Raw genomic sequence first — 25,934 nt, forward strand, 5'->3', positions numbered from 1 at the left:
TGAACCACTTTGCAGGGCAGAAATTGAGACACAGATGTAGAGAACACACGTATGGACACCAAGGGGGTAAAGCGGTGGGGGGTTGGGGATGGTGGTGTGATGAATTGGGCGATTGGGATTGACATGTATACACTGATGTGTATAAAATTGATGACTAATAAGAACCTGCTGCATAAAAAAATAAATAAAATTAAATTTAAAAAATGATACATTCCATATAGATTTAATATTAAAATATTTTTAGAAGAGTACAAGCAAAAACATAGGAAAGTCTTTTTATAGTCCTAAAGTACAAAGGCCTTTAAACTTTTGATTTATTTAAAAAATTTTCACTTTGAAATGATTCCAGAATTTTTACAAAGAATTTTCATGTATTCTTCCAATATACAAATGTTAACGTCTTATAGAACCACAGTATAATTATTAAGACCAGGAAACGAACATTGATATAATATTATTAACTACTTCATTGACTTTACTCAAATTTTTCTAGTTGTCCCACCAGTGTCCTTATTCTGGTCCAGGATTCACTCCAGGATCCTGGATGTCACATTTAGTTGTTTCGTCTCCTTAGTCAGTTTTAATCTGGAAGAGTCCCTCAGTCTTTCTTTGTCTTTCAGGATCTTGACATTTTTGAAGAATACTGGGCAGGTATTTTTTAGACCATCGCTCAAGGTGGACTTATCTAATGTTGCTTAATGATTAAATTCAGATTTTTCTATGGCAAGAATACTATAGAAGTGATATGGTGTCCTTCTCAGTGTGTCATATCTGTAGATATATGATGTCAATTTCAGAAGCCTTTTAAAGTGTGACATAAAATCAGAAACCATAGAAGACTGACTTGAGCAAATAAACATATAAATTTTCATCATGGCAAAAATATCCCGTAATAAAAAATACAAATAGAAATGTGATATAAATGACTCAAGGCAAATGACAGTGTGAGAAACTTATAGGTTGGTGGGGGTCTAAACTGATAGAGTTTTTATGAAGGATGTTCTGGCAGTATATACCAAAATTAAGAATATGTATCACCTTCGATCTCAGAAGTTGTTTTTCTAAGAATTTATCCTATGAACAACTAGGATGGTATAAATATAGTTATAGTCCTTGATATAGGAAAGTACTTGATGAAGGTCTAAGGACACTCTTAGCAGCATTGTTTGTACTATGGAATATTTTGAAACAACTTGAAAATTTAAGAATAGGAATTTGGTTAAATGAATTATTCCATAGAATGGAATAATATGCACTTGTTAAAGAATAAGGTAGCTTTCATGCATTTTCATGGAAAATTGTCAATATAATCTATTGAAGAGTATATACTATATGATCTCTTTTGTGTTTTCTAAAGATTGCATTCTTAGTAAAGCATAAAAACAACTAGAAAATTATGTACCAGGCTGTTAACAGTGACCGTCTCTCTGTGGGATGATTGTGTAGGGACACTTAGGCTCTCTCCATATTATTTGAGCATTTTGTAATAATCATCTATTATCAGCAAATAGAATATTTACACAGAAAATAACTCTGAACATAATATGCATATCCTGCCATCCTGTTGATATTTTGACATTTGAATTTTTGTGCATGTGTATAAGCATATATAATTATCTTTTTATACAGTGAAATTATATGCTTTGTGGCATTTTGAAATTTCCTTTTTCACTTCATGTCAGAAAATTTTAGGTCATTAAGTATTTTTAATTAATCATGACTTTTAATGGCTCCATAGTATTCCACTATGTGGATATACTACATGTGTATGTATAAATGTATGCATGCATGCAACTGTCTTCATAACCAATTTCCGTTTGTTGCCTATTTAGTTTGTTTATAAATTTTTCTTATAGGTAGTAATACAGTATCTTTCCTTATAGGTCAAGTTTTGTGTGTATCCATGCTATTTCCTTAGAATACAATTAGATTTGTTGGTTCAAAGCTATGCATGTGTGTAAGATTTCTGATATATATTGCAAAATTATTCTGAAGAATAATTGGATTGGCAAACTTTTTCTTAAAATACCAGACAGTAAGTGTTTAGGCTTGTGGGATGTAAGATCTCTGTCCCAACTACTCAACTCTATGACCGCAAGGTGTAAGCAGCCATAGACTATAAGTAAATGGGTGTGGCTATGTTCCAATAGGTTGCCAACCTCTTTACTATAACTACCATTTTACCAGAAATAAATGAATGTGTCTATTTGTTCTTACCTTTGCCAGCACTGGTTTTCCATTTAAAAAATTAAAGTAATGGGTTTTATCACAAAAGTGGCATATATATTTTGGAAAATAGGAAAACGTGGATGAGCAAATATTAAAATACACACACACCCCATATACTTATCACCCAGTAATTATGGCTGTTAACACCTTAGTATATATTCTTTCAGAATATTTTCTACATGTATCTAAAGATATATATTTTTTAAACAAAAATGAGATCACACTGTATGTACTATTTTTTAACCTGCTTTTTTCAGTTAATGATCTTTACTTTTTCGTGTCAACAAGTCTTCATTTCATGTAATACTCAATCCATGTTCAAATTTTGCCTGTTGGCCCCAAATCTCTTTTACTGCTGGAATGTCAGCACCAGGATCCAACCCAAGACTGTCTTGAGCATCCAGTGTTTACGTTCATTAAATACATCTTATTCTAGAAGAGTCTCTATATTCATGAGAGTTGTTGAAAAGCCCAACCCATTTGTCCTGCAGGATATGTACAGATTTGTTTGGTGGCTTCCTTGAGTTTTCATTTAGCTTGTTCCTTGCCATAGTCAGCTCAGGGTGCCATAACAAAATATCATATACTGGATGGCATAAGCAACAGAAATTTATTTCTTCACAGTTCTGGAGGATGAAAGTCCAAGATCTGGGTACCATCATGATCAGGTTCTGGTGAGGACTCTCTTCTTGGCTTGCAGACAGCCACCTTCTCACTGTGTCCTCACATGGCAATGAGAGACCTTCCTCTTATAAGGCCATCAGTCTTATCAGAGGAGGACCCCACCCGTATGACCTCATTTATCCTTAATTACTTCCTAAAATCTCTGTCTTCAAATACAGTCACACTGGGCGGGGGATTAGAGCTTCAACATATGAATTTGGGGGAAATATAGTTCAGTCCATAGCATTCCTGTAGCCCCTTATATTTCCTGTAAACTGGAAATTAGATTCAGGTTAGATGCATTTGGCTAGAATACATCATAAGTGAAGTTGCATGATTTATAATTGCATCACACCAGGTGATACATAATATCTGGCTATTTCTTATTACCTTTAAAAATATATCTGTCAGTTTGATAAGCAATTTGTGGTTATTGCCAATTTTTACATCTTTGTCATTGTTTTCATCTGCATTTCTCTTATTTTTTTTTTTTTTTTTTTTTGTGGTACGCGGGCCTCTCACTGTTGTGGCCTCTCCCGTTGCGGAGCACAGGCTCCGGACGCGCAGGCTCAGGGGCCATGGCTCACGGGCCCAGCCGCTCCGCGGCATGTGGGATCTTCCCGGACCGGGGCACAAACCCATGTCCCCTGCATCGGCAGGCGGACTCTCAACCACTGCGCCACCAGGGAAGCCCTGCATTTCTCTTATTAAGTATTTGCCTTTCGAAGATGTGAAGGGAAAGGGAAAAATGCATAGAAAATTAATTAAAGTGAGAAATCAGAAAGATTGGCTTGGATGGAAGAGGGAAAAATAAGAGGACAGTTGCAGGCAATTGTGATCAAGCTTGCTTTCCTCTTTCAATCTTTCCTAGTTGTGAGTTTTATTTTGGTCTATTTGAGACCATGGTGATCATGCTGAAATTCAAGTCTTTTTGTCAGTAGCACCTCAGTTACTCAGTGGAAGGTAGGTTGCTGAAGTGTGCACAACAGCTGAGAGACCGAGCATTCCTAGGTAGTCTCCTCTAACACATTGCTGGGAAACTGTGTGATCACAGTCCTTCAGTCCTATGGCTCCTGGGTCATGCTTGCTGATATTTGAACCCTCTTTTGCTTTAAGCCCAGAAAGATTGGTCCTGATAAACAGTGTAGAAATGAGTGTGTCATTTTTCCTTAATGATGATTACCCAGTAGAAGGGTGGGATAGGGAGGGTGGGAGGGAGGCTCAAGAGGGAGGGGATATGGGGATATATGTATGCATATGGCTGACTCACTTTGTTGTACAACAGAAACTAGCACAGCATTGTGAAGCAATTATGCTCCAATAAAGATGTATTAAAAAATAAAATAAAATATCGGCAAACTAAAAAAAGAAAAAAAGAGTAAACTCAACACAGCATCATCCACTTAAAAATTCTCTAGTGTTTTGGCTAATGACATTTATCTTATGGTATGTAAATGCAAAATTTGACTTAAAATTAGTTTTCAGTCTCATAGTAAACTTACAGTATAACTGTTTTCTTCAATCCAGAGAATGTCTTTCTATTCTGCATGTAATTCAGAAGAACAAAGTTGAGCAGCAATTATTCTATGAGTTTGAAGGTGGCGTCAAGCTTGGAATAGGGGCCTTTAATTTGGTAAGTAATCAGAAAGCAACCAGAATCTTTTGTAAAAGAACCTTAGGTTTTCAGTGCCTCTGCTACTGCATTTGAACCTCACCCTGAACCACTACCTGGGTTTGGTTGGCAAGTGGCTACAGTGGGATCAGTTTTCTTGTGCTGTGAACCAGTGGGGGCTTTGGCCAGAATGTGCTGTAAAGTTCTGCACATGCTCGGAATAGTTTTTGATTGTATAATAAGGGAAGCATGCAGCTCTCTGAATGGACTAGTAACATTTTTTGGTAATAAGAAGCTTGAAATTCAGTTCTATTTCCACATCAGAAATATTATTGCTATAGCAATGGTGGCTCTGAAATTGAAAATAGGTGAGGGAACAATATAGTTTGAGGGATGATGAAGCTCTGGGGTAGATGAAGGGTTTGAGTAGATATCTGTCCAATTGCTATATTATTTAGATATTTTGATATTTTATTAAGCTTTGACTGGAATTGGTGAGAAAATTAAGTGGTAAAGGGAATCCCACACTTAAGTGTATACACTACCGTGGCTGCTTTGTTCATGAGCCCATTGGTTGATGATGGAGGTGGCTGAAGAGAGAGGCTGACTAGTATCCACAAAATGAATCACCCTATCCACTTGAATATCAAAATTTTCCTCTGCTGAGGTCAGCCTTTGGTGAACATTCACATGGGACACAAATATCTTCACATTTTTTACCCATTCTGAGAGGTCTGTCCGTATACCTCTTTCCCAGAGCTCCTTGTCATCAATTTTCCCATCATGTTCTTTCTAAAGCCCTGACCATCCAACCAAACCATTGGCAACCACCCATGAATCAGTAAATAATTGCATATATGGCCATTTCTCCTTCCAAGCAAAGTGAACAACCAGGGCACTGCTCAAAGTTCTGCCCTGGGAGGACTTCCCTTTATCCTACTCTGTAGGGATGTCCCACAGAGGGGCTGTAGTGCTGTAGGTGTCTACTTCTGGGTCATGCCTGCATATATGAAGAATACAACAGACTTTTGCTTTCTGGAAAAGGATGCTAAAAGAAACACTGTTTGGAGGTGGACACTGGGGGTTATCTTCTCATCACTTTATCAACCCACATGAAAGGAGCAAGTGTTCTTTAGAGCATTCTGAAAAAGCCAGGTTTTCTGTTTTGTTTTGTTTTTAATTTTTTAGGTGTATTGTCTTAACTAAATGAAATTAAGTCACAAGTAATGATTATACTAGGTGCAGTATGTGGTGATTGAGACGTGTCCAGTGGTTTAACCTTGGTTCTAATTTTTCATATTACTGAATCATTAAAATTTTAAGTTGGTTAGAGTTTAACATTTATCTACAGTTAGATGTACTAACACATAAGTACACTTGTATTTTTTTTCTTACAGATGCTGTCCCTTTTACCAGCACGGATTATCAGACTACTAGAATTTATAGGATTTTCTGGAAATAGGGTACAAAATTAATTTTTTCTTAATTTTGACAAGGAAAATAAAAGTTATTTATTGAATATGAGGGAAATACAACATGTCCTCGTAACTAGCAATTTGTTTTCAGAACAATAAAGAGGCATTGGGTCTTGATTATATTTTTCAGGAGTTAGAGATGGTTTTTCTATTGAAAGTTAAAAATTTTCATCTTTGTTATTTAAATTCTGGGATTAAAATTTATGTTTTACTAATATTGCTGCTTGCTGGATCTTTAGTACTCATGTGAGGTTAAAATATGCTTCCCTAACACTTTTGCAACCCCAACATTTCCTGCAAAACCAAGAAATTAGGCTAGATTTCCCTGTCTAACATTTTATGATTCATATGGATCAAGCATAGTTGCAGTGTTTTGGTTTTCCTTGTTTTTACAAATTTCACTATAAAACTAAGCAAGGAAATTTGTTTTCCATGAGTTTTGTTTGTTATAGTTCTGTGTGGTTGTTTTTGTAGTGTATAACATTTATTAATCATAACACTCAATATGCTATTGCCAGAGTTGCCTTATTGCAAAAGTTGTCCCTGTTAGTCCAGAGAGCAAGTTTTGAGAAATGTATGAGAACAAGTACAAGAAGCTGTAATTTTTTTCCCTATTTATTCCACTGTCCAGGTTCTCCATAAGTATTATGTGTTTATGGTGATCCCTTCCTGATATGGTCTATCTATTCAGACTCTGTATTTCATCGTTACCCTTCCCCTCTACTATTCATCTTCCACCTTATTTCTTTAGTAGCTCCACCTTGCCCCTTGAATAAAGTCCGAACTATAGCATGGATTCAAGGGCCCTAGGATCTGATTCTAGCCAATGCTGCTAGCCTACTACCCATCCTTTTTGCTTCCCCAGTGTTCCTGCTAAACTGGGCAAATGGTTGTTCACCAAATAGACCCTGTGCTTTTCTGTTTCCATGCTTCTGCTGGTGTCTGTTTTGGATGTCCTCCCCAACTGGCATCCTCCCAAATAATGTCTCTTGAGAGCCTCTCCATCCATTAGGATTGAGATAAATGTCACCTATTCCACAAAGCTTTCCCTTATCTTCTCCCAACAAAGCTCAAGTATTCTTAACTTTCAGAATCATTTACTTATCTTTCTTATGGCCCTCGCCATATTCCAATAAAATTATGTGTTCATGTACTACCTTCGCTATTTGATGGAAAGATCTTTAGACATAGAACTGTATATATTCATACCCACCATAGCGTTTTGTACTTAGATCCTCAATATGTTTTAATAAATTAATATTTATATAAGAGAAATACAGCATTTTCTATGAAATGAGCTCTACCTTTTTCTCTCCCTAAGATCACATGATATAAGAATTGGGGAGATTGTCTTATGCCAGTTTAAAATGTAAAATTTGTTTCTAGTTAGATACTACTGCTATTCTAAGCTCTTGAAAAATAAACCCCACCTTCATGGAGGATGGGGATCCGTGAGCTAGCATTTTAAAGTCTCTGAATATGATGTTTCAATCATGCTCTTCTCATTCTAAAATGCCTCTAATTCCTATAGGAGTTGGGCATCCTGCAGTTACGGGAAGGTGCCTTAGGAAGAAGCATGAGGTCTCCACTATGCTGCTTAACTATACTAGCTTTTCATACTTATATCTCCCTGATACTTGGTAAGGACTGGATTATATTTCACATCATTGAAAGTTGATTATCTTTCATCTGAGTAAGTAAAAATTTAGAAAAATCAGTAAGAGGACGTAGTCTATATTTACCTTTTTTTTGAGTAAAAGTGGAAAATTATGACATTTCTCATAGTAACATTTGGCAGAGGGGTGGAGGGTTTCTTTCATCAAATTCTTTTTTTTTTTTTTTTGTGGTACGCGGGCCTCTCACTGTTGTGACCCCTCCCGTTGCGGAGCCCAGGCTCCAGATGCACAGGCTCAGAGGCCATGGCTCACGGGCCCAGCCACTCCGCGGCATGTGGGATCTTCCCGCACCGGGGCACGAACCCGTGTCCCCTGCATCGGCAGGCAGACTCTCAACCACTGCGCCACCAGGGAAGCCCCATCAAATTCTTTTTAATCTGTTCTCAGCTAAAAAATTTTATAAAGCTTGTTTAAGGTGATCTATTTTTAGCATATTACATTTCTTTTTTTAGCAGAAAATTAAATTTTTGGTTAAAATAAGTTTAATATTGCTATTAAAACCAGAAATTTCAATTAGGAATTGAAGGCAACCACCTCTGCTCCTAAGAATTTGCCCGAGAGCTTTCTTAAACTAAAGTCATAGATGAGACCTGTCTTCTTTTATTTCCCAAATTTTTTTTTTTTTTTTTTTTTTTTGCGGTACATGGGCCTCTCGCTGTTGTGGCCTCTCCTGTTGCGGAGCACAGGCTCCGGACGTGCAGGCTCAGCAGCCATGGCTCACGGGCCCAGCCGCTCCGCGGCATGTGGGATCTTCCCGGACCAGGGCACGAACCCGTGTCCCCTGCATCAGCAGGTGGACTCTCAACCACTGCGCCACCAGGGAAGCCCTTTCCCAAATATTAAAATGACAAATTAACAGTTTTCATGTTTTCCATGAATAGGTCTTTGCTATATTTTAATGAAATTTGGAGAAATAGTTATCAATGTCGACCACATTTCTTGCAGACTGAGGTTTTTCCTGTTAAATTTCTAGGTACAGGAGAAGTGAATGTTGTGGAAGCAGAGAGTCTCCTTGAACCCTACCTCCAGCAGTTTCCAAATGTACGCTTAGAATTTCAAGTGTCTTTTTCAACCATAATCAATCAACCAGGGTTGACCATTGAACAGTCTGTTTCTCCCTCCGCAGGGCTCCCTCATGTTGTTTTATCATGGCCGGATAGAGCTGCTGAAAGGAAATGTGGAAGAGGTAACTTATTTGAGGGGGTCATTTAGGGGGCTGTCTATCTGGTGGAGTTGTGTAGTGCACCCATTCCTTATGAGCAAGTCCAGCTATATGCACTAGACAGAAATAAAGGGAAGATATGTAATTAAAAAGCCAAAAGTTAATTGTGTGGATGCACTCTATGATATGTCATAGATTACTGAATATACTCTACATTTGCACATAAAGTACCTGAGGCAATTCAGGGTAGGATATAGAAATACAGTTGGGCAGTTTAAGGGGCTTTCAAAAATCTTTGACTACTATCCATCTCGGTATTACATATTGACTTTGGAATCTTGCCCCTGCATAAAGGTCACTCCACTGTACTACATGTGTGCTCCCCATCAAAGGAAATTATTCACTAATTCCCTTGAAGAAGAAGAGTGAATAGCCTTTTATATAAATATACTCATGAACAATTTTCTTCTACACAAATGGGGTCAAACATGTATTTTTCCTTGATTTGATTTTTTTCTACTTAAAATACATCTTGGATTTCTTTCCAGGTCAGTATTTCTAAATCTTCCTCATTCTTTTTGATGGCTGGGTTTCATTCAATGAGATGGATATACTGTACTTATTAAAGCAGTCCACTATTGATAGACATTTGGCTACTATACATAATGCCGTTGTAAACATTATTATGTGTATATTTCTGTGCAAAGGTGTATTTATATAAGATTGATTCTGATAATGAGGATTTCTAGGTCAAAGATGTTTGCATTTTGATAAATTCAGACAAATTGCCCTCCTAACAAGGCTAGTCCATTTAAACTCCTATAAAGATATGAGAATACTTGTTTTCAGTGCTCTTTGCCAACTCTGGTCATTATTTATCTGTTTTATTTTTGCCAATGTGATGGTTGAAAAATGATAATCTAATATTTTAATTTATCTTTCCCAGTGTAAAAATTTCTTCATATGTATATTTGTCACTTATATATCTTTTTCTCTAATTTCCTATTTATATCTTTAAACAATTTTCCCACTGAGTTGTCTTTTTTTAAGGATTTTATAAAATTGCTGTATGATAAGGGCTAATCCTTTGCCCGTTATGCATATAGCAATATCTTCTCCCAGTCTGTCCATTGCCTTTAACTTTATTTAAGGTATATTTTATCCTCTGGAAGTTCTAAATTTATTGTCAGATCTTTTCTTAAAGGACTTCTGCATTTTACGTCTTACTTAAGAAAGGAACTTTGCTACTCCCACATTATAAAGTTCCATGGCCCTCTCACAGAGTTAAATAAAGAGGCAAAATTTAACTGTATTGTTGCATGTAAGGAAAGGAATGTGTTGTTGTCTTGAGTGGTTTAATGAGTGATGATTTTGCTCTTTTTGTACAAAGTGTTTTATGTATTTTTCCATTAGGTTATTATCTCCTTGTCTAATATCTGGATGATCAGCTTTATGCAATTGACTTATAGGCACAAGAGATATTTCGAAAATGCATTTCAGTTCAAGAAGAATGGAAACAGTTTCACCATCTCTGTTATTGGGAGCTGATGTGGATTTTTGTATTCCAACAAAACTGGAGGGAGGCGTATTACTATTCAGATCTGCTTTGCAAAGAGAGTAAATGGTCCAAGGTAAAGTACAGTTTCATTAATATCATCTGTTTGCTAATAAGTGTACAGGATGATTTTCATTTAGGACTGTTTGTTCCATAGTATGATATTGACACTGTTTTCTCAACTTAGAGATCCATCAAAGGAGGAAGTGGACATTAAGTACCTGCTGTTTATAACCACTGTCCTCAGCACTACGTGCTTTAAAAGCCATCCAAATAGTCTTTTTCAACAAAGAGGCTTTATCTGTGAAGATGAACTGTACTTATATATAAAAAGTATTAAATATCAAGTATTGATAATTGTTTGTAGACTTTTTGATACCCTGATAACAAGGCTTTTCACAATAATCAAAATTAATTATTTATCCATTCATCCGTTGATGCACACTTAGGTTGCTTCCATGTCTTGGCTTTTGTAAATAATGCTGCTATTAACGTTATGATGTACATATCTTTTTGAATTTGTGTTTTCATTTTTCTTTGGATATATACCCAGGAATGGAATTGCTGGATTATATGGTAGTTCTATTTTAATTTTTTGAAGAACCTTCATTCTGTTTTCCATAGTGGCTATACCAACTTACATTCCCACCAACAGTATACTAGGGTTTCCTTTTCTCCACAATCTCATTAACATTTATTATTTGTTGTCTTTTTGATGATAGCCATTCCAACAGGTGTGGCAAGTTAGGGGAAGGAGGTTAAGAGGTACAAACTGCTAGCTATAAAATAAATAAAATACAAAGTTGTAATATACAGAGGATATAGCCAATATTTTATAACAACTTTAAATGGTGTATAATCTATAAAAATATTGAATCACTATGTTGTACACTCGAAACTAATGTAATATTGTAAATCAACTATACTTCAATTAAAAAAAAAGAGTTCTAAAAAAATTCTGATCCATTTGTGAAAAGTTGGGAGGAATGAGATAATGATCTCTTTTGCATTTTGTCCATTTTCTCATCCATGAACGTTACAGTTGTATAGTAGGAAAATGGCCAAAATTAGGGGAAAAGTTTTGATCTCATTTGGAACAGGTGATATAAGACTTCATTTCTTTTTTTTTTATATTTGATACCTCTTAAGTATTATATCTGGAAGATTTGTAGGTCTTTCCTGATTTGCAAGATAGCAATGTCATGTATCTAGGATGCTCTCTGACTAGCTGCTTTTCTTTTCCTCAAGGCAACATATGTGTTCTTAAAAGCTGCAATTTTGAGCATGCTTCCAGAGGAAGATGTAGCAGCAACTAAAGAGGATGTGGTAACTTTATTTAGGTAAGCAAGACACTATTTCTATAACAAAGATCCTGAATGAATAGAGGAACACACAAATACTTTCTTTTTCCCTTAGTGCTCTTCCATGTTTCACCTTCATATTTCTTTAACTTATCTGATTTGATACAGAAACTCTTAAAAAATATATTTAACTAAGGGTCAAAATGTCATCCTTTTAGCAAGACTTTGCAGATATGCCAGTGTAATTGGGAATCTTGAGAACACATGTTTTTTTGTTTTGTAACTGGGGCTTTGCTACTGCATTTTGAACACAGTTTCCTAAAATGATATTGTTAGCTAAAGATGTTTACTGTTATAAATCAAAGGTATTTTGTGATCAGAAAAACTTAAGAATATAACACAATATAATATACCCTTAGTTTTCATTAGTGTGCCAAAGATTCTGAGAAGCTCTGCTGTGAAGTAATCTGTTTAACTTTGTTTAGACCAGTGTCCATCCATCCATCCATCCATCCATTCATTCATCTCTAACCTTTATGTTGAGCACCTACTGTATGAAGACTACTGTGTTAAGTGCTGAATAAACAGGCATGGATCCTGTCCTTGTGCAGTTCATAATCTTGTAGTGGAACTAGACATCAGTGAAATAATCACCCAGTAAATGCAAAATTATAACACATGACTGATTTTTCTCCTCCTACTTGTCTCACCATTCCTTCTTGGTATCTTTGTAAGCTCATCCTACTTCCATCTATTAAAAGTTGATGCTTTTGATTTCAAAGGTCAGTCTTAGAACCTCAACCTTAGGAAATCTGATTCAAGCCAAATTGAAATCCCTAGTACAGACCTTGTGACTGAGCTCCAGACCCATATATCTAGCTCCCGTTTACCACCTTCACTTAGATATGTCAAAGCATTTAAAACTCACCACATCCAGTCTTCCCTAGCAAACCTGGTGTTCTTTCCTCTCTCAGTGACTGGGACTACCAGTTAGCAAGGCAAAAACCTATAATACTTGCATCACCAACACTACCCACTGTCCCTCCTTTCCCCAGTGGGAGGAGAGGTATGGATAAGAGCACAGAGGGAATGACAGTTGAGATGAGGTCTGAAGGTGGCTTGGGAGCTGCTGGGGCAGTGGGGAGTTGTGGTGATAACAGTTTCAGACCAAGGGAACAGCATTTGAGAGGATGCTGTTGCAGGAACAGCCTATGAGAGGATGCTCTTGCAGGAAGAGCATATGAGAGGATGCTGTTGCATGAACAGCATATGAGAGGATGCTGTTGCAGGAACAGCATATGAGAGGATGCTCTTGCAGGAAGGAGCACTGCACATTAAAAGAACTAAGACAAAGCTGATATTGGACAGGACGTAATGCTACATTTTATATATAGGTCAAAGGAAAATGAACGTCCAGGATTGCTCAAAATATGTCTCATAGAACACAGAATTCCTTTTAAAAAGACAGAGTCTCCAGCCGTACCACCCTGAGTGCGCCCGATCTTGTCTGATTGCAGAAGCTAAGCAGGGTCGGTGCTGGTTCGTACCTGGATGGGAGAGCGCCTGGGACTACCGAGTGCTGTAGGCTTAAAAAAAAAAAAAGACAAAATGTTTTAGGGACACAGAGCTCATTGGTATCCCGAGTGGGAGTTGGTAAGGTAATAGAACAGAGGTAGAAACCAGACTGGGATTGGCTAAAGAGTGAATGAGATACAAAGAAATGAAGAGAGTTGAGCATAAATAACATCCCTGGATAACTTTGACTATGAAGGGGAAGAGATAGAGAGAGAGAGAGTTGGAGGGAGATGTAATATCAAAGAATATCTTAATGGGAGAGATCTGAGCATTCTCAAAAACCACTGGGAAGGATCCTTTGGAGAAAGAGAAGTTAGACATATAAGCGAGAAATGGTATAAGCGAGAAATGGGATAACTGATATTTGCAAGGCTCTTGAGAATGCAAGAGGAGATAGAATCCAAAGCACTGATGGCAGGACTGGCTTTATCTAGAGGGAGGACCGGGTCCTCTGTTGTATGGGAGGGAGGAAGTCCAGAACAGGTGTGGAGGCATGCAAGCTCGTGTGTGGTAGTGTGAGATGAAGGGCTTCCTCCCTCACAGCTTCTCTTTTTCTTCATGAAGTAGGAGGCAGGGCTGTCTGTTGAGAGTGAAGGAGAAAGGAGTGGGCTGGAGGTGTGAGGAGGATGAAGAATATTGGAAATCATTGCTGTAGAGGGTGGGACAGTGAGGTGATGAGAGAAACACAGGAGGGGGAATGGCAGGTGGTGCCACGGCTCGTTTGAGGTTGGTGTTGATGAATTTACAGTGATACCAACTTGTTCTCAGTGCAGTTGCAGGGAGGATGGATACTGAGCTTCAACCAGATGAGTGCAACGACTAGGCATTAGCAAGGAGTCTAGGACATAAGCCAGAGCATGCTGCAGTAAAGATTGCCTGCCTGGCAGTCTAAGCAGGAGGATGGAGGGATGGGGAAAGAAGGAGACTGCTGAGCTGGGAGAAAGTTGAAAGGCAAGAGGACTGAAAGTCTTAGTAGAACAGCCAAGGTAGCATGAGGAGAGTGGCGTTCAAAGGGTGGTGTGCTTGAATTTGTGCTTTGAGGTCGAAAAGTCACAGGTGATGAAGTGGTCTAAGGTGTGACTGTAGGGGTGGGTGGCTGTGGTGGAAAGGAGGAGGTGACCGCTGGAAATGAGGAAGTTAAGGAACGGAGAAGCCCAACTGCGTTCTTCAAACATAATTGATGACAAACACTTTTTAAAAAATATTTATTTATTTATTTATTTATTTATGGCTGCGTTGGGTCTTCGTTGCTGCGCACGGGCTTTCTCTAGTTGTGGTGCGCGGGTTTCTCATTGTGGTGGCTTCTCTTGTTGCGGAGCACGAGTTCTAGGCATGCGGGCTTCAGTAGTTGTGGCACGTGGGCTCAGTTGCTCCGCGGCCTGTGGGATCTTCCTGGACCAGGGCTCGAACCCGTGTCCCCTGCATTGGCAGGCAGATGCTTAACCACTGCGCCACCAGGGAAGCCCAGTGACAAATACTTCTAAGTGGAATACTATAGTGTGTGACCACATTATGAGAAATAATGGCCTGGCTGAACCCTCTGACAAATTTGTCAGAACAAATTTGAAGGTATGACCAGGACTACTTTTTCATGCTTTTAGAGAAGCTCTTTTTAGCAATAGGACCAAGTATACTAATAGAATCAACAATAGTGGAAGCCATGTAGATTAATGCCACCTCTTACTGGTAGAATGTACTGCCTCATTTCACACAAACAACAAATAGAATGGAATATTAAGATACATTGAGATCTTTTACATCCACACTTCCTGTACTTCAAAGTAAATTTTCTCCATATCAAAATAATTTCTTTGAAATATGTAACCAATCTTATTTTCAGGAGAAAGCTTGAGGTCTGCTGCATGTGTGGTAGCATCTAATTTGTTGGGATAATGAGAGGAGAGTCCCCCAAATGAATGTTCTCTTCATACAGACTCTGTGATCCTTAAATGACAAGGTTTGATGTCCACTGCATGCTTCTGACCCCTTCCCTCAACTCCCACCTCACATTTCCACTGCCTCTTCCACTGATTTTAATTCACAGTAAGGATGGGCATTCTGGTTTAAAAGCCATAGCCCTTTGTACACCTGAAAATAATATAATGTCATATGTCAATTATACCTCAATTAAAAAAATCCATATTCCCAAATTGTGCCCAGAAATAATGTAACACAAGCTTGTCTTCATACTGGAATGTTTTTTTCCTCTTATTGCATCTTTTTCTTTCAGTATAGTTGGATATTTCCCTAAATTTCTTCTTGGCAATGTGTTTGGTGCATTTGCAAAGTTATGTATAAGAAAGTGCCCAAGGAACATGTAGTCTCATCATCCTATTCTCAATTTTATGTGCTTGTGAATTTTATAATTGGAATTTCTTAGAATTTGGAGAGAAAGGTTGTAAACATGGTATATGTTCTTAGTTGATTATTTTCAAAATCACCTATGCTTTGGAAACATTTTCTCAAATTATACATGAATTGACGGCCATCTTTTGAGCCACATTACTTTACAGATCTGTGTCATACTTGCAGAAAGGAATAGGAGATGTACCAGTATATGCTATTGCCTCTCTCAGAAGTATCCACAATGTAAATACTTTGGACTTTTTCCTGCTTACTTATGGAAATTGCCAATTTTATATCTAGATTTCCTTGACTCTGTTTGATAGGCTAAGACACTTGCTAAGTTAACTAGAAAGAAATACGTGTCAATCAGTGGTTCTCAAACTTGTGCGTGCATCAGAATCCTCTGGAGGACTTATTGAAATCCAGATTGCTGGGCCCCAGCTCTAGAGCTGCTGATTTAATAGGTCTGGGGTGGAGCCTGCAAATTTACATTTCCAACAGGTTTCCAGGTGATGCTGATGCTACCAGTCTGGGGAGCACAGCGTGACAAGGACAGATGTAAATAATGTACATGTTCTTAATGACCTTTCGCTGGGGCTGGGGCTTTTCACAGACAGGTGGATGGCTTGAAGCAGAGAATTGCTGGGAAATCAATCCCTACCGAGAAGTTTGCTGTGAGGAAGGCTCGACGTTACTCTCCCTCGTTGCCTGCACCCGTGAAGCTCGTCTTGCCTGCCCTGGTATCTGCCTTTATTTTATTTACTGTTTGCATCCTAGAAATAAATTGTCTATTCACAGTGGCAGGGAGAACATCTAACTTTTGTTGTGAAGTTTGCTCAATTAAAAACCATTGTGTTTGTAAGGTGAACATTTATAAATAAATTATTAATGAATAATAAAAAGTATAGCAGATGTTTTTTGACTGATTGGTATGTTCTAGGAATTTTGATAAAGACTATTTACAAAATATATCATTTAATTCTTATAGTAACTCTATAAGGGGAGTTTCTCTTTGTAGCCTCATTTGACAAGTAAGGAAATTCAGGCAGAGACAGGTGAGTTGACTTAATTGAAATTGAGTTGAATTATAATGCAAGCCACATATGTAACTGTACCTTTTCTAGTAGCCACATTAAAAATCAAAAGGTAAAAAATTGAAAAATAAAAGGACACATGATAATCATTTTAAGAGTATTGGTTCAATCCAGTTTATGCAACATTTTGTCATTTGAGTATGTAATCTCTAAAAACTTATTAATGAGATTTCGCATTCTTTTATATTGCACTCATCCATTGAAATCTGGTGTGTGTTCTATGCTTAGACTGTGTCTCAGTTTGAACCAGTCGCATTGCTCCAGAGCCATAAGTGGCTGGTGACTGTTGTGCTCTAGCCCAGCACTAGAGCTCACATTCTTTTTTTTTTTTTTTTTCTGTACGCGGGCCTCTCACTGTTGTGGCCTCTCCTGTTGCAGAGCACAGGCTCCGGACGCGCAGGCTCAGGGGCCCAGCCGCTCCGCGGCATGTGGGATCTTCCCAGACCGGGGCACGAACCCATGTCCTCTGCATCAGCAGGCGGACTCTCAATCATTGCGCCACCAGGGAAGCCCCATAGAGCTCACATTCTTGATCGGTATGCCATTTAGGCTAGACTTGTGAAAAGCATAATTTCAACTTAAATTGTCTTAATGAAGACTTTTTTTTTTAAAGTACTGAATACATCAAATTATGATGACTCTTTGGGGCTTTAGTTTTGTGTAGGTAGTCACATAGCACAGGAAAGCTGTTTAGTGCAAGCTGACACCTGCTCTCCTCCTTTGGGGGTTCATGTTTTTTTTTTTTTTTTGCTCTCCCGTTGCGGAGCACAGGCTCCGGACGCGCAGGCCCAGCAGCCATGGCTCATCACGGGCTCGGCCGCTTTGCGGCATGTGGGATCTTCCCGGACCGGGGCACGAAACTGTGTCCCCTACATCAGCAGACGGACTCTCAACCACTGTGCCACCAGGGAAGGCCCATGATTTTTTTTTTTTGATTCCAGAGTTTATTCAATTATCCCCCTTTAACAGTTATTTAGTTTCCAGTTTTTACTACTACAGACAAGCTACAATTAATATTCTTTCATATCTCTCTTTTTGTACATGGGCATAAAATTGTCTTGGAGAGATGTCTAGAAATGGAATTCTGGGTTGAAGGGCATATGCATTTAATACTTTGACATTGCCAGTTTGCCCTCCAGAAAGGCTGTACCAATTTAAATTCCTACCAACAGTGTTTTACTGTTTAAATGTGCAGTTGAGCATCTTTTCACATGCTTTTTCATTTTTATTTCTTGTTTTGTGAATTGTTGTTCATATACTTACTTCCCTAATTTCATCGGGTTTTTTATTATTTTATCATTGATATAGAAGCTCTTTAAATATTCTCTGAGAAAGAAAACTGCAGCCCCTCACAGGCATCCGTTGGGAGCTAGCCTGCACCTAGTACCTTGACCCAGGTTTCCCAACTTAGTCTCGGAGAACACCACCCTCAGACTGGGTTGTTCTGTGCCTGTGATGGAGTGAGATAAAAATATGACCACTCTGGGGACTTCTCTGGTGGTGCAGTGGTTAAGAGTCTGCCTGCCAATGCAGGGGACACGGGTTCGAGCCCTGTTCCGGGAAGATCCCACATGCCGTGGAGCAACTAAGCCCGTGCGCCACAACTACTGAAGGCCGCAGGCCTAGAGCCCGTGAGCCACAACGACTGAAGCCCATGCGCCTAGAGCCTGTGCTCCACAAGAGAAGCCACCGCATTGAGAAGCCCGTGCGCCTCAATGAAGAGTAGCCCCTGCTCGCCACAACTAGAGAAAGCCCACCTGCAGCAACGAAGACCCAATGCAGCCACAAATAAATAAATGCATAGATAAATAGATAAATTTAATAAAAAAATATATGATCACTCTGTAATCATATCTGAGCACAGATAAAAATAAGAACACCACGCAAATCACAAAAAATGACCAAACATCCCCCTTTCCCAGCCAGCGTGGGAGCCTGCTGCTGTTTTACCAATGACAGCTTTCAGCCCCATTTCTGCTTCATTTCTATCTAGTGATTTGTGCTGGGAAATTTTTTTCTTTCTGTGTCACAGAACTTCCCTGAAATTTTTCTAGAGCACCATAGTCCTTTCTCTGCCCTAGAACTTAGATGCTTGTGTGTACATGACAATGTATAGCTTGCTCTGATTACTAAGGGTCTTAAGGAAGGTTAACTCAGAGCACTTATTTCTCCAGGGGTAAGGGTGTAGAATTGGCTTGAATTTGTGGTGACTAGGAATTTTACCAAAATCCTATATGTCATAAAATGGCAAGGTCAGGTATGAGCGTTCCTTCTTCTGACAAATATTCCTTCGATAAAAGCAAAATTTAAAAACATCATCATCAGTTAAAATAAATGTTCGGTTAGTTATTGAATTGAACTCTTACTCTATTAGCAGTAAGAAGCTAGATGTAAAACAAAAGGTAGTGTTATCTTAGTTTTCAGTACCATAATGTAAAGATGACTTTGCTGCCACTCCAATGTATTTTCCTCATTTCTACTGCTTCCCTGTAAGAGGCTGTTCAAACAATATCTCTGTAATAATTTCACATTCGTTTATTTCCAAGAAGATTCTAATTACCCTGGTTATTTTATACCTTTCAAAATATGAACTGCACTACCAGGAAGATCAGAAAAATATTTTCAAGCAAGAGCACATTTGCTTTTGGTCCAAAAAAAAAAATTCTCATCTGTTTGCCTATTAAGTGTAATTTGCAATGAGAAATCATTAGTTTACATTTTTAGGGGCTGTCATTCTGCCTTGTGGCCTTTAAATGAATGCATTTTCTGCATATTGGATTGCATTACCGGACTGTCACATGTTTTTAATGGTATAAAAGAACCTGAGCCAGGTAAAATATTTCCTATGTTCATTTTCAGTGATGTCCTTGGAGACATTTTATATAAACAATTGGCAGATATTGAAAAATGTTTCCCTTAAGAGTAACAGCAAAAATCTATATTAAATAGAATTGTTCATAGTATCATTTTAAAATATTACATTTATTTCTGTATCTGTAATCCATTATCTTCCAAAAGGATTGGATACCAGTAGGTACTTAATAAATACTTGTTAAATGAACGAGTAAATTAATTTTTCAGTAAAAACACAATATACTATATATATATATAGAATACTTCGCAGTATAAAAGGCAAAAAGCATTAAATAAAGTGAGAAAAGGGGAAATTAAATCACTAAATTCCAAATGAGGAAAGCTAAGGAAAATGATCTCTAAATGTTGTCTTGAGATCACTAGCAACTGAGGCAAAACACACCTATGTAGTTTTGTTGTTGTAAAGAACATTGAATAACCTCACATAATTGCGAATGGTTTCTCATTTTTCCTCATTAGGAAATGATGTATGTTTGGAATGGTTTTCCACTAGTGAGCAAAAGAAAAGATTTTTCTGAAAGTCTGTTGGTAACTGTTGAAAAGGCTGAGGCAGATCTACAAAGTGAAAGTAAGTATGAAAAGTAAGAGCCTGGAAATCTTTACCGTTGGCCCTCTCTCATCCTTTCCCTGTGCACATATGCCCGTGTTAATTTGTGTGCATGATGAGGACAAAAGAGCTTGAGCCGAGGTGACTGGGTGATTGCAATCAAGATGGAGAAAAGATACCTGATACAACATGGATGAGCCTTGGGGACGTTAGGCTCAGTGAAAGAAGCCAGCTGCAAAAGAAAACCGAGTGAGAGATATAATTTACATAAAATATGGAGGATAGATCAGTCTGTAAAGACAGAAAGCAGATTAGTGGTTGCCTAGGGATGGAGAACTGGAGGTGTGTGAAAGCTAAAGGTTATGGCATTTGTTTTTGGGGATGATGAAAATATTTTAAAATTGATTCTGGTGATGGTTCACACCTCTGTAATATACTCACAACCAGTGAATTGCATACTTTAAAGGGGTGAATTGTATGTTATGGGAATTTTATCTTAAGGCTGTTACAAAATAAAAAGATGAAGAGAGTTGAGTTTTAGAACAGCTCAAGGGAAATGTATACTGGTTTTAGTTGGTTGTGATTCTTTCCGTGCCTCATTTTTGCTCTCTAATGACTACTGTGTTTTTACAGACACGGAGAATTGTTTGTTTTCAAGTTGAAATCTTGTCACAATTTGATTTTTTTACTCATTACTTTGGTTGTACAGGAGGTCCCTTTCCAGTGTCCTGGAAGCTCTATTTACTGGAAGCAGCTGGCATAGTAGGAGGAAAATCAGCTGGTCTGGGCTTATAGTTCCAATCCTGCAGCTGTGAGGCTCCGGGAAGCATACCTCATCCCATACCCAGGAGGGCCTCCGATTTCTTTTAAAATGGGTGTGGTGTTGGACCAGATGATACCCAGGGTTTTCTTTCTCTGACATTTTCTAGTTCTCTGTCATAAATAGAGGCTTTAACTTTTGCTAAACAATACCATAAGTGATAGCTTTTGTTGTATTCCTTATCAACCCCCAAATCATTTAGGTATTTTTCCAAGATAATGGTCTTATCCTCTGGAATGTTCTAATCACAGAAGTAAAGCAAAAATTGCTGGGATGATAAACATTGTAAAGGGCATACAAATTCAAGAATAGCCAGGAAAAATTCTAACAGGTAACTAATTTTTCTTAGCTGGAAGAAAATGGGCACCGAAGGAGTACCGGCTCCATATGCAGTATACTCCCCACGTGGGGGATGAAATGATTGACTCCAGGGATGAGCACCTCATTTGGATGATTTATTTATTTAATTTTTTTGGTAGTATAGTTGCTTTACAATGTTGTGTTAGTTTCTGCTGCTGTACAGCAAAGTGAATCAGCTATACATATACATATATCCCCTCTTTTTTGGTTTTCCTTCCCATTTAGGTTACCACAGAGCACTGAGTAGAGTTCCCTGTGCTACACAGTGGATCATTTTTTACTTCAACCACAGTATGGGGCTGAAATGTTTAATGACATTTCTCTTTACAATTACTTTAAAAAAATTAAACACGTAATTACATTTGATAGATGTGTTACCGAGTCGAAGCTCACTCTGCTCGCCACACCACAGGCCAGTGAATCAGAGACGAGGTGCTGAGGCAAGGAATATGACTTTATTTGGAAAGCCGGCAGACCGAGAAGATGGCGACTAGTGTCTCTGAAAAACCATCTTATCGGGGTCTGGATGCCAGTTTCTTTTATAGAATCAGAGAGGGAGAGGTGGTGAGGAAGTAAAGTAAAAGGGCCACCAGTCTTGCAAAACTCCTGGAATGACCAGCCTGGGGAGGGGATGTGTTAGTTTCTTTTTTCTTGCAGCCAGTCACAGGTGGGCAGGGTTCCCTGAGGCAGGCCATTATGTATGATTATAATAACAAAAGCAACGAAAAGCAAAGGTTAAAGTCAAAGAAACAGATCCAATGGGGAGTCCGTTTTAGCTCTTCCCTGTTACAGATGTGGGTGAAAAAAGTCACCCATATTTTTCCTGCTATGCAGAATTAATTTAGAATTTCTGCTAGCTTTATTTTTTATTATTTTAAAAAATTTTTATTTATCTTATTTTTGGCTGCGTTGGATCTTCGTTGCTGCGCGCAGGCTTTCTCTAGTTACGGTGGCGGATTCTTAACCACTGTGCCACCAGGGAAGCCCCATCCTAGCTTTATTTTTATAGTTACAATCATAGTGTACCTGGACATACTCTAGCCTAGTTTTTTTCATTTATTATATCGTAAACTTTTTTTTTCCATTGAGATATAATTGACATATAACACTATATTAATTTCAGGTGTACAGCATAATGATTTGATATTTGTATACATTGTAAAATGATCACCACAGTAAGTCTAGTTAATATCTGTCACCGTACATCGTTACAAAATGTTTTTTCTTGTCTTCAGCACTTTTTTTTTTTTTTTTTTTTTGCGGTACGCGGGCCTCTCACTGTTGTGGCCTCTCCCGTTGCGGAGCACAGGCTCCGGACACACAGGCTCAGTGGCCATGGCTCACGGGCCCAGCCGCTCCGCAGCATGTGGGATCTTCCCGGACCGGGGCACGAACCCGTGTCCCCTGCATTGGCAGGCGGACTCTCAACCACTGCGCCACCAGGGAAGCCCTTCAGCACTTTTAAGATCTACTCTCTCAGTAGTTTTCAAATATGCAATACAGTATTAACTATAGTCACCATGCTGTATACTACATCTCCATGACTTATTTTATAACTGGGAGTTTGTACCTTTTGACCTCTTCATATATTTCACCCACCCCTCAACCCCTCGCCCCTGGCAACCAATCTGTTACCTGTATCTATGAGGTTTTTTTCTTTTTTTTTTAAGATTTCACATAGAATTGAGACCATATGGTGTTTGTCTTTCTCTGTCTGACTTTTGTTCACTTAGCATAATATCCTCAAGGTCCTTCCTGTTGTTGTAAATGCCAAAATTTGATTCTTTCTTATGGCTGAATGTTCTATTATATATATATAACACATTTTCTTTATCCATTCATCCATTGATGGACACTTAGGTTGTTTCCATGCTTGGCTGTTGTAATAATGCTGCAATGAACATGAGGGTGTATATATCTTTTCAAGTTAGTATTTGTTTTTCAGATAAATATGCAGAAGTGGGATTGCTGGATCATATGGTAGTTTATCATAAATGTTTTAATTGTTGCTAAGTAACCCTTATAATAATTTCAAAAGCTTCATGGCATTCCATGGAGATAATATATCATAATTTAATCAACTCTTTCAGAATTGTTGAGCATTTAGGCTGCCTTCCATATTTAAAATAATTGTAGCTTTAGATTCCCACCAATAAGGAGAAGCAATAGAAAAGAATGCAAGCTGAATCAGTGGGCTTATCTGCTAACAAGCTCAAGGTTTCAGGCTGGATAGATAAAGAATGCAATGGAACTAAGAGCAATGCTGTTCTGAGGCCACAAACCACCGCCCTCCCCACCTCCCCATTAGCCTTCTTGCACATACAAGCAGGTGATCACAGGGATACCAGGTGAGTGGAATATTCTACTCCACTATTGAAAAACAGTCGTACGAAAAGCTCATCTGTTGATGAAGGGCGAGTATGTCACCTTCCCATATTAAAGGCATCATTTTAAATAAAAGAATGATGGTTTCCTTTCCCTTGTTTTTCCTTCCCCTTTTACAGAAAAGTTATAATACTTCCGCTCATTTTCATCTGGAGGTTAGGTAGAGTAGCCAAAATATTGAGGTATTCATCTTCATGGACTGATAATTCCCTTTGATTTCTGGGCACCAGGGAAACCAGTGGATGAGAAGGCTCAAGAAACTGGGACCAAAAGGAGGAACTCAAAGTTTGTACTATTTAACAAAGAACCAAAACAACGTATGTATAAGTACAGACTATATGGACATTTCAGACTTTCTTTGTCTGTGTGTCCTAGATGTTCCATCACTAACATATTTTCTGCATAGTTTCTACTAATATAGAGTTATGATAAGCCTCCTTACATTTTTTACAATTCTTTAAAATTTTTAATGGTAGGAAAATGCATATAATATAAAATTTACCATATTAACCATTTTTTAAACTGTATGGTACAGTAGTGCTAAGTATATTCACTTGGTTGTGCAACCAGTTTTGAGAACTTTTTCATACCCATTAAACAATAACTCCCCATTTCCCCCTCCCCACAGCTGTGGGCAATCACCATTCTACTTTTTGTTACTATGAATTTGACTATTCTAGAGACTTCGTGTAAGTGGAGTCACACAGTATTTTTCTTTATGTGGCTGCCTTATTTCCCTTATCCTAATGTCCTCCAGGTACATCCATGTTGTAGCACATGTCCGAATTTCCTTCCTTTTTAAGGCTGCATAATATTCCCTTGGATGTTTATACCACAGTTTGTTTATCTATTCATCCATCAATGCATATTTGGTTGCTTCCACTTTTGACAACTGTGAATAATAAATACTTCTCTGAATATGGGTATGCAAATATTTTTTTGAGACCCTGCTTTCAGTTCCTTTAGATATATGCCCTAAAGTGCAATTGTTGGATCATACGGCATTTCTATTTTTAAGTTTTTGAGGAACTGTCATCCTGTTTTCTCTAGTGGCTGCACCATTGTACATTCCTACCAGCAATGCACAGGGTTTCAATTTCTCTACATCCTTGCCAATGCTTGTAATTTTCTATTTTTTTTAAAATTTGTTTTGTTTGTTGGTTGTTTGGTAATAGCCATCCTAATGGGTGTGAGGTGATTTTTTTTTTTACTCTTTTTAATATGGAATAATTTCAAAAAGGAAAAATACTTACTTTGATTTGAGTGGAAACTCAACATAGAGCCCCATCATTTTGAAATGTAACTTAGATGAAACTCCATAAATGTTTACTTCAAAAAATGAGATTTCACAAAATGTACTTCAGTAAAATGTATTTGGGTTTTTGAACAAATTTACTAGTGTTTATTTTTGTTGAATCAACTTGGCCACTCTTCATTAATTTGTTCCTTTGAACACTCTTAGATTTTCCATACTAGGTATAGCATTGTGACAGGCAGAGAAAGCATTGTTCCTGTCATTAAGGGAATTATCTGTGATTAAACCCCACATATTCACAAATCAGATGGAAAAATGAATATGTTTTAAAATAAGTGGGTATGTGAAAACTGGGAGGTAAAGAAAAACCTCTTTTTATTAAGTTAAAACATTTGTAGGGTATTTTTCCCCCAGAAAAGCAGGCTAGCTTGCTTCTTCTGTTTTACTACAAAGATAAGGGTTTTGGTGCAGTAGAATAAATCCTAATGTTTGAATGTCTGTCCTTTGTAGTATAGACTATTACGTACCACCAGGGAGTAAGGGCTCTGTATACAGTCGTACCTCAGTTTCTGCGTGGAATCGGTTCCAGGACCCGCTGTGGATACCAAAATCCTTGGATGCTCAGGTTCCATAGTCCACCCTCTGTATCTGCAGTTTCCGCATCTGTGGATTCAATCAACCGTGGGTCCTAAATGTAGCTCCAATCTGGTTGGTTGAATTTGCGGATGTGAAGCCCTCGGATACAGAGCACCCACGCTGTTAAGAAGTCCTGAGGGACTATTGAGTTTTCCTCTCTTTGAGCAGGCTCTTCACCCCTTCCCTCTAAATTTATTTTGTCCCTACATTGGTGGGGGAAAAAAATTAAAGGAGTAATATTTGTATCAGACGACGCATGTAAAATGCAATAGAGGTTTAGAAAATCAGGCTGTTCTCTCCATCCATTCCTTTCTCTTTTAATGACATATTGAGATGATAGACTTTGAGAGATATTTAAGCAGAACAGGT

The 25,934-nt window shown here is 38.1% G+C and overlaps 1 protein-coding gene across 3 annotated transcripts in view; it reads left to right on the top strand.

Moving 5' to 3' along the window:
• The window catches only part of TTC39B (tetratricopeptide repeat domain 39B), a gene marked incomplete at its 5' end in the record, with an annotated part of 127,765 nt that overhangs the window by 92,186 nt on the left and 9,645 nt on the right, over positions 1-25,934 (top strand). For all 3 annotated transcript variants that reach the window (XM_079707242.1, XM_079707240.1, XM_079707241.1), the window contains 9 exons: positions 4,420-4,525; positions 5,902-5,967; positions 7,511-7,619; positions 8,629-8,696; positions 8,782-8,841; positions 10,287-10,448; positions 11,621-11,712; positions 16,208-16,334; positions 20,022-20,130. In XM_079707242.1, the coding sequence (XP_079563368.1) occupies positions 4,420-4,525; positions 5,902-5,967; positions 7,511-7,619; positions 8,629-8,696; positions 8,782-8,841; positions 10,287-10,448; positions 11,621-11,712; positions 16,208-16,334; positions 20,022-20,130 (899 nt within the window). The remainder of the gene's footprint in view (positions 1-4,419; positions 4,526-5,901; positions 5,968-7,510; positions 7,620-8,628; positions 8,697-8,781; positions 8,842-10,286; positions 10,449-11,620; positions 11,713-16,207; positions 16,335-20,021; positions 20,131-25,934) is intronic.

The sequence above is a fragment of the Hyperoodon ampullatus genome, assembly GCF_949752795.1.
Source record: "Hyperoodon ampullatus genome assembly, chromosome: 6".
Lineage (NCBI taxonomy): Eukaryota > Metazoa > Chordata > Mammalia > Artiodactyla > Ziphiidae > Hyperoodon > Hyperoodon ampullatus.